This window comes from Astatotilapia calliptera, unplaced genomic scaffold (genome assembly GCF_900246225.1).
Source record: "Astatotilapia calliptera unplaced genomic scaffold, fAstCal1.2 U_scaffold_13, whole genome shotgun sequence".
NCBI lineage: Eukaryota > Metazoa > Chordata > Actinopteri > Cichliformes > Cichlidae > Astatotilapia > Astatotilapia calliptera.
The window spans coordinates 1-9680 of NW_020535652.1; the positions used below are offsets into that span (position 1 = coordinate 1).

At 38.1% G+C, this 9680-nt stretch overlaps 1 protein-coding gene across 1 annotated transcript; it reads right to left on the reverse strand.

Moving 5' to 3' along the window:
- Positions 1 to 6: 6 nt before the first annotated feature.
- On the reverse strand, positions 7 to 9134 carry LOC113017470 (transmembrane protein 41B-like). The gene is made up of 7 exons (XM_026160619.1): positions 8872 to 9134; positions 6639 to 6756; positions 5090 to 5218; positions 4447 to 4540; positions 1983 to 2087; positions 865 to 1003; positions 7 to 778 (listed from the first exon to the last, which is right to left on the reverse strand). Exons 1-7 carry the CDS (start codon positions 8966 to 8968, stop codon positions 609 to 611), a joined length of 852 nt encoding a protein of 283 aa, XP_026016404.1. The 5' UTR covers positions 8969 to 9134; the 3' UTR covers positions 7 to 608.
- Positions 9135 to 9680: the final 546 nt, after the last annotated feature.

Below are 9680 nucleotides of genomic sequence, written 5' to 3' on the forward strand. Positions count from 1 at the left end.
ATCAGATTCTATTAAGTAGACAAATGCAGGAGAAATAAATATTAAAACGGGAGTGGGTGTTAAAGGTGCTACTAACAGGATGTAGCAACTCTTCGGCTGTTGTCCAAGTGCCTGTTTGTTGAGTATTTAGAAATAAAATGTCCAGAATAATCTGAACAAGATGCTGATTACACTGTTTGATGACAGAGTTCCTAAAAAGACAACACAGGCACGTTATTCCCCATGAAATAAGGCCATGTGGAACAACTGTGACCTGCACTTTAGGAAAGCATCCTGCAAGTGGCACCTTTTATTGTCTGAAGAAGATCATACAATTATATAACAAGCAGTGCATTAAATAAAAACAACAAAAAAACAGTTTCTAATATTTATACCATGAGTCACAGAAACCAAAAACAACTTGTGCAAGCAGTGGACTGTTTGTACTTTACATCAGGAACAACCCACCACTGCATGCATTTTTGTGGTTGATGAGTGCTTGGCAATTCCTCCACCGCCTACGAGATGGATGCGGAGCAGCTTCAGTGACCGCTGCATGTTCCTGAGGCGAGGTAAGGGAGATGTTGGGATCAGCCAGCAGATGAGTTGCTGAGGTGAGGTGACGGGCTCTACTCTAGTTTCTGCTGCAGCTTCTTCTGGAAGCAGACGGGTAAAATCGAGAGCACGGCTAGTACACCGAGCACAGCCAGGGAGTTCCAGGACACGGCTTCGCCTGCCGTGGTGAGTTTGTACAGTGTTGTACCTGCGTTGATTGCTACAAAGGATGGTGGAGCCACTCCTGTTGATCAGTGTGGAATGAAGGTTAGTCATTGGTGGAAAACATTACCGAAATGGATCCAGCAGTAGAGAGAAAAACAGTCTTACCAAGAAAGGTACCGATGAAGAAAACCCCCAAAGGCACATTGATGACAGGTGAGGTGATGTTGATGAACCAGTTGGGTAGAAAGGGGGTTATCCTCAAGAAGATGATGTAATTGATTAAATGATTTCTATGTTTATCAACCTGCCATTAAAAAAAAATATAAGAAAAATCATGAGCAGAATATTTCTGAAATTACAAACAATAAATAAATGATCAGCTTTTATTAAAATCATGTTGGAAGACTGCTGTGCTGTGGAATACGGGGCAATACTGGGGATATTAAAGCTCATCTCATTAAGCAATCATTAAAACATGTATAGCACGATAGAGAGAGAGAAATCAAATTTAAAACCCATCTCTTCTCATACAAAGTCTTGACTAATTCAGTCCAATCTTATCTTAAAGGCCTCATAGTACCATATCACTCCAATAGAGCACTTCACTCTCACACTGCATGCTTCCTTGTGGTTCGTAGGGTATTTAAAAGTAGGAGGCAGTCTTTAGTTTTCACACCCCTCTTCTGCGGAAACAGCTACCAGTTTGAATTCTTTATTTTTAAGATTAGGCTTAAAACTTTCCCTTTTGCTAAAGCACATAACCCTTAGTTACCCTGCAATAGGCCTAGGTTGCTGGGAGATTTCCATAAAGTACTTCTTCACTCATTACAAGCTTACAAAGCACTTTGATCATTAGTTATTATTAATGTCTGGTCCTCTTCCACAGCAGGTCGTTTGTACTGTCTTCCTCCCCTCCCCTCAAACCGATTGTGAAAAATGTCCACCCCTCCCTGAGCATGATTCTTCCTGAGGTCTCTTCCTGTTAAAAGGGAGTTTTTCCTTCCCATGGTTGCCAGGTGCATGCTTAAAGGGGGTCGTTTGATTGTTGGGGCTTCCTCTATATGATTGTAGGGTCTTTACATTATAGTATAAAGCATCTTGAGGTAAATGTTGTTGTTGTTGTTGTTGTTATTTGGCAATATATTTGTGGGTCTTTAAATGCAACTCAAAACCAGTACAACTAAAGCAAAGCACAAAGAAAATGCATAAATATATGAAAAGAACAAAAAAAACCCCAAAATAAAACAAACAAAAAAAAGGTTCTTTCCTGTCAAAGCTCCTACCTGCTGAGACCATTTCTGTGCTCGCTCTGTGAGATATCTGTAGACCACTGGTCTGCCCACCAGATATGACAGCATATAACAGAACGAAGCACCCAAGCCAGAGCACTGCCAACAGACAGAAAATGATGAGTGACTGAGGAAGATAATACAGAAAAAAAAATATCTCAAAGCTAGAAGCAGAAATGACTCTTCTTGTACCTGACTCATAAAACATTTAGAGTCCTTCACAAATTAAATATGTATCTCTAAATATGATTATTAACTATAATGCAACACAATTTCCATATTCCATCGCTTTCATAATGCTAGCAGCAGAGGTGAGGTGTTAAGAAAAGCTGCATGTAGTTTCAAAGAAAAGGTCTCTGGGTTTTCACACTAACCAAAGCCCTTCTTGGCTGTAACAGCAAAAACATCATGGTTTAGTGTGAACAAGGCTAAACCACTAGTGTGAATGCATCGCGTATTTACAGGGAAAAAAAAAGTCCACAAGAAAAAAAAACAACAACCAGCCAAGTGGTCACAGGAGACTATGATGCAACATAGTCACACGCAGCTGTATGCTGTTCATGCAGGTACTGAGGTTAAACTGGTGACAATGTTAAACGTGACATTTTCATTCTATCCTTGCATGTTTAAATGTGGAATTTCCCTTCAAAAATATACAAAAAGCCACGTGATTACACTGCTGTCTGCTCTACATTTACAGTTGTGGTTGGAAGTGTTGCATAAATTCATCATGGGCATGAATTTCATGATCATTTTAGGCCACAGAGTGAAATTATTGTACAGCATACATCTTTAATGACTTTAAAAACAAAAATTGTGTCCACGAGTTTTAATTTATTTTAGAGTTTCTTCTAATCCATACAGGGTTGAAAATATACATACAAGCTAAAGCTAAAAAGTGGTGCTGAAGGTTCTATAGTGTCTTTGAATGTGACAAAGACTAAGTAGTGATCATGATTAACTGGATCTTTGCCAGCATAAAAAGGATTGTTTGGTCAGACCAAAGCACTGACAAAACATCATGGCAATGGTGGGGAAAAAAAAATCAAAAGAACTCAGTAAAGTTCTAAGAAGGTGAGCTTTGGATTTACAAAAGTTGGGATTGTCTCTTGGAGCCAGTTCTAAACAACTGTAGATTCCAGTTGTACAAGTTAATCAGACAAGTCACCACTTTACCAAGGTCTGGAAGAAGGCCTTGAGAGGATATTGGCTAGGATGTTCAGGAACAACCAAACCAAGGCTCATGAATTGCAAACTGCTGAAAACCTCAACTGAAATTTGCAGCTGCCCACATGGACGAGCCAAAGAGCTTTTGGAGAAAAGTATTACAATCGTATGAAATTAAGATTAAGCTATTTGGTCACAACGATAAGAGTTATATTTGGAGGGAGTAAAGGTGAGGCTAAGAACACGATATCAGCTATAGCCTTAGTATCAGGCTCTGGGGCTGTTTTGCTGCACTGGTATTGGTACATTGGAAAAAATAAAGACTACTTCCAAATTCTTCAAATTCTCTTCTAATCAAATCAAATCAAATCAAATCACTTTTATTGTCACATCACATGTGCAGGCACACTGGCACAGCACATGCGAGTGAAATTCTTGTGTGCGAGCCCCACAAGCAACAGAGATGTGCAAACACAACAACACAAACGAGCAAAATACAAGAATGGCCAACCTGAAACTAATAAATATATGTACAATATATAATAGTGTATGCATTTCTGGATGTGTATACTAAATATTTTCCTACGTGTGTGTGTGTGTGTGTGTGTGTGTGTGTGTGTATACACATTTTTACAAATTAAATAGTAAAAATAAAATAAAATAAAATAATAATAATAATAATAATAATAAAATATATAAAATATACAGAGTTGAATATGTGCAAAACAAGTGGCATTTATATACAGTGTGGAGTGCATAATGTTGAAGTTCCAGTAGTGAAGCTAAGGTGTCTAATCAACAGCTACAAAGTTGAAACTTTGACACAGTTGTGTGTTCCAACAGGACAATGATCCCAAACACACCAAAACTGGTTTTATAACAGATAAAGATCAACTTCTGGAAGAGCATTTCCAAAGCTCTGACCTCAACCCTTTTGAAAATGTTTGGATTGTGCTTAAAAATCAACTAATTTAAATGTGGTAAGATGGAAAATTTTGCAAAGAAAAGTGGTCAAACATTCAGCCAGACTTATGCAGGAGGTTGATGATGATGGTTGCCAAAAGCATCTGGTTGTGGTGCAGCTTGCTAAGGAACATTTAATCAATCACTTTTTTCCCCCTTCTTTAAAGTCATTAAAGATGTAACCATAACTGTAAATTATAATTCCACTGTATGAAAAACTTTAAGAGATGTAATCATCCATCTATTTAACAAAAGGCTGTGGCTTGACATCCTTACATAAATAAACTCAATGTTTTTTTCTTACAAATTTCATACTGTTCTTACTCACCAAGCACACCAAGAAAAGAGCCAGAGGGAACGGATAAAGATATCCAGACAGTATGCTGAGGAAGATCGATCCAGGGATTGCAAAAGTCTGGAGGCTGGTAAAAGTGTTAAGGTGTATTTCTTTAAAAATGAGCTCCACACAAGATTCCTCTTCCCACTTAAGCCCTAAAAGAAAAACCCACTACAATGATGGTAATACTTTGTCTGTAGGTTGAGCAGTTAAAATGAGATTGTGTGCACACACTAGATTTATCCTCAGAGACATCCAATATTGGATACAAAGTTCTGCTTGCTTGACTTTTACAGCAGACTTAGAGCTGACACTCTGAAAGAATTATTAGAAAAAATCTGAGTCATAAGTTTTACACGTGGGAGATACCACTGACAGTTCTGAAAGGTCATACATGGTCATACTTTGTCAGGAATGCCAGCTGAAAGATTCAGTCACAAGAAACTAATGAAGCTGTAGCCAGAAAAAGACAATAAAATAATAACTTCAGTTAACACAAAGTTAACTGAATAGCTAGTGCAAACTATCAATGCAAACCAGACAGCTTTACTTAGCCTGAACCTCAGCAAAGTAGTTCAGAGTAAGTAGTAAAGTACATATTTTACATAAAGGGTGATGTTTTCTCCAAGGATACAAAACATATGTTGCAAAGTAGGCCACCAACACCTGGGTGTAGTAGGTGTCTTTGTATTTAGACAATACTGTTCCCAAAGCTTTAGCATCATCCATGTCTTTGGGGATCTTGATTTTCTCCATTTCATCACTGGAAAAAATAAAATAAATCTTGTGTCAGTCACAATTTACTTAAAACCCTTTCCAGTCGTTTTTAATATATAAAAATCAGCAAATGATTATGTAATTGGTTTGTGAATTAGCACTACCAGTGAGAATAGTGTGTTTCTTAGCAGGTATGTTCAAAATTGAAGCTGTACAAGTACAGAGAAAAACTCTACATGCATGTTTTACTATTATGGGTCCAACTCTTCTAATGAACCATGTCTACCAGCAGTTAATAATAATTTATACTTTACTGATCCCCGTGGGGAAATTCCTCTCTGCATTTAACCCATTCGCTTAATGACTGGATCTGTCCAGTTTTCCATTGCCAATTTCATGCTGACATATTCTCTTACTGCTTCTAAATCATATCTCAGCAGTTCTGGACTTGAACACTATGTCAGAATTACTCTCATTTTTAGCCTTTTCTTCATTTACCTAACAAAAACTGCCAAAATCCACCAGTACAGAGCTCCTAATAACTAAGTATATCAGGAGTGCACTGGTGCCTGGCTGTCTTGGTTAACTCTTCACTTGATTAACTATTTTACTAGCAAGGCATTCCAAACACAGTCAAGCTCACCTGTACTTAAAAATAGCGGAGGCTTGAGTTCAAAGCAACCCCTGAGGCCATTTACTGTATCTCCACTCTGCTATGCCCCTCTATTTTTCTTTTATTTACATTTCTAAACAAAGAGTAAAGCCTCCCCAAAGAATTTAAAACAATCTCCAATGTCGCAGTTAAACACTGAGGGAGATTATGCTTTTGAAGCAGCCAATGGTCTCAAAAGACATTTTTAAATGCATTTGTTTTCATTAACCTTTAAGCTGAAATCCTAACTTCATTGAATAAAGATCCAAACATTATGTGGTTTGTCTCCTTTGCCCCAAATTCAATTTAATTGCACAGCATTTGTATAGCTCCACTCTACAACAGTCCTGAGGGCACTCAGTAAGGAAAAGACCACAAAATATTATAGAGACAATCCCAACTAGTTATAAAGCAATTTCTGTCAGTTTTTTTATACAGAGTATTTTATGAATAGGTACCAAACAGAACTACTAACAGAAAGTGTAACTCATCATTAGCTGGGGAGAAAACAGTCATCAAGATAATGACAGCTTTGCCTTCAACACAAGACGACCTACAGCTCAAGCTGTGTTGTACTCAGCAAGATGTTTATTGTTTGTTTGTTTGTCTTTTAACCATGACTCATCACCATTCAGTTTTCAAGCCTGTGTGCCACTGAATGGAAATAAAGTTATATACACCCTACCTGTGAAACAGCAGAAATTAATCTATTAAACAGAAAAGCAATGTCTAGTAAAATCCACTCCTTCAGATCTGAGAAGTGTTTTGGGTAAACTGTACTTCATGCTGAAACAACCACACCAGGGCAACTTACTCAGAAAGCTCTGGGAAGTTCCTGTAAACAAGGTACATGACTGAGGCAGAGCAGGTGAAGATGGACACCAGAATCAACAGAGACATGCGTGCTGAGCCCCCTGCGCTATGCTGAATCTCTGTGGAGAGAGAAAGTAAGTCAAACACCCGGTTAACATAGAGTAAACTATAATCAGATAAACATCCTACAAGTAAGCTTTTGTATAATTAGCATCACTCATTTAAGCCACTACGGGGAACCGAATCTCTCTCTCTCGGGAGAGAGAGACACTTGTGGCTATGGCTGAGACTGTCTCTTTAATGATGCTTTCAGCATAAACATTATAGAAAGAGAGAACTGCAATATCTAACTGTGAGATCTTAATATATGCAGAGAGGAAGTGCTTTTTTTTTGCCGTTTGCTCATTTAAAACCACACTACTACACTGCAGCACACTATGATGGTCTGCCAACACATACTGAGTCTGGTGTCACATACATATTTGATGATAGCTTATGACACTGATGATAAGCTGACACCTGGGAGTAAAATATGAATGTTATGGTTTTTAATTGTTCAATTAATATTTAAAATTTGTAAGTTTTTGATTGAAGCTGACTTTACCATCAGCTTCAATCAAATACTTGGCACTAATAAAGATTATGCTTAAAAAGGTGCGGTTAAATACATTCTCAACAAAGTTTGTGTGACATAAAAACACAACTGAGCATGACGTCAGAAAGCAGTATTGCCATCTGGTCACTCCTGCCATTGAGATGCATCTTGTCTGATCCAATCAAGTTGGACAGATGTAATCACTTGCAGCACATTCAGAGGTGATCTGAGACAAAGACACTTCATCAGTCCACACATAGCTTTAGAATGAGTGTGGATATCACTTCCCAGCACTTATGCAAATAAACCTCATAGCTGTGTGCCACTTTTCCTCTTTAACAGCAGGACATAGCTATGCACTTCTGATGCCTTGTCTGGTGGAAATTAAGACTGAGTCTATTTGAGGCATACATTTTATTAAAAAAAAAAAAGAAAAGAAAAAAAAGATGGACCTGGCCAGCAGGACACCAGGCTCCAAAGTCAGCTGATTTTCCAGCAACTCATTAGCCCTTTCTGACAGAGTGTGGGTGGTTCCTTATTCCTTCATTATTTTCCACTTGGCACTCCCCAGTTTTATCTTCTTGTCTAATATGGTCACTTCCAGTTCCAAAAAGCCCATAGACAAATGCCAAACTCAAGGGTTTTACTCTACAAAGCAATGTGTTAAGTCAGCATGGCTACGTCCACTTTATGGATCCAGGCAAACCGAATCAACCAAAAGATATGATAAACTCAAAATGCATCTCTATACGTTTTTATGTTTGTTTGTTTTGCTGGTCATTTAGACAAGAAGGAACAAAGTTCATAAGAAAAAAAAACACTTCAGCTCTGAACTCATGCGAGTCCTTGACTAAAGGGAAACACTCATATGTAATCCACACGCCATGTGTACAAGGTAAGTACAATACCTGTGAATATGTAATAAGGTTCACATACACCCTGTAACCTTAGCTACTTTTGACATTGCTGGAGTACATTTGCACTTTACTTTTTCATTTACAGTTCATGCAAATCGATACATTACACTTAATATAATAGCTTTTTGACATGAGCTTTTGAAATGCAGCTCGAATGAAGTTTAATTAACAATGCACAGTTAATTAAACTTCATTTACACAAAATGGTTAAATATTACTTTAACCCCCCTCAAACATTGAAACTGAAATAACTTTAGAATTACATTCTGCACATTTTTCTGGAAATAAGAGCTTTTATGATTAATCTTATGGAGTACTTTTTGTCATATCCTTACTTTACCGTTGGAGGAGATGAATACTTCCCCAACCGTCTTTGTTAACCAGCAGTTTATCTTTTCGCTGATAAAAGATTTAGTAATTTAAACTATTAGGTTAATGTAGGTATGCTGACTAAACATTTAAGTTATTACACCTTAAATGAGGCTGAGGTGGATTTTTGGCCAACTTTGTGATGTGTTGTTTATAAGGTTTGGCGATACAAAGTACAGCATCGAAATCAAGCAGGGCTAACTTTAGCTAGCTGGTTCAGGCTGCTTCGCAATACGTAACGGTCTCAAAGTTAAAAGGACGCAGTCGAGTGGTCATATTGCTTCATCTGTCTCTATTTGCTTTCCTCTTCTTTTTCGTTAACGTTTAACAATTAGCTACCGCCATGAGCCTACCTTTCAGGACTTTGGAGTTACTGGCATTAGCCTTCACCTCTTCCTGTGCCACGGACAAGCCGTCCGTGTCTCTGGTTTCTCTCCGCTTTTTGGCCATTTTCTGAGATAACGTTAAGATTAGCGGTACCGAGATGTAGTGGAGTAACAACCGGCAAGTCGATCGAGTGACACCGGTATGTCGACAGCCTGATGACACGTTACACTGATTGACCTTTTACCTTACATTCAGGAGCAAACCTCCACCATTTACAACAGCGCCCCCAGCGGCAGGCTCGCCACATTCTGCAGTGAAGTCTACTTTCATATCTTAAAGACATTTTTTATTGGTTATTATTCAGTTTTATATTTAAAGTGTTTCATATTGGAAGAGAAACACCTAGGAAGTAGGTTAAATGTGCAGAGGTTTTTTTTTTTCTGTTCTCAAACTGATCTCCCTGAATGTATGACTTTCACTCTGCAACTGCAGGGAGATTTGGGAAGGAGACGGTGGAGAAAATGGCTGGACTTTACAGCTTGTGGCAGCACCCTTTGATGCATAGAATTAGTAATGCAGACTTGTTGACGTATGTATGTGTGGATGTGCAGATGTATGTACAGGTGTATGTTATCTTCCCATGACCTCATACTGTTTCTTTTTTTTTCTTTTTCTTTTATCTTGTTGCATAAAAATGTTCCTAAACAAATAAAAAGTGTCAAAAAAAACTGATCTCCCTGTTGGAGCTCAGTCTGGGGGGGGGAGTTATTTTTTTTTCTCCTTATCTTTCCTCATATTGTGCTTTTTCCATGTTATACCCCTCTGACCTGTCTCC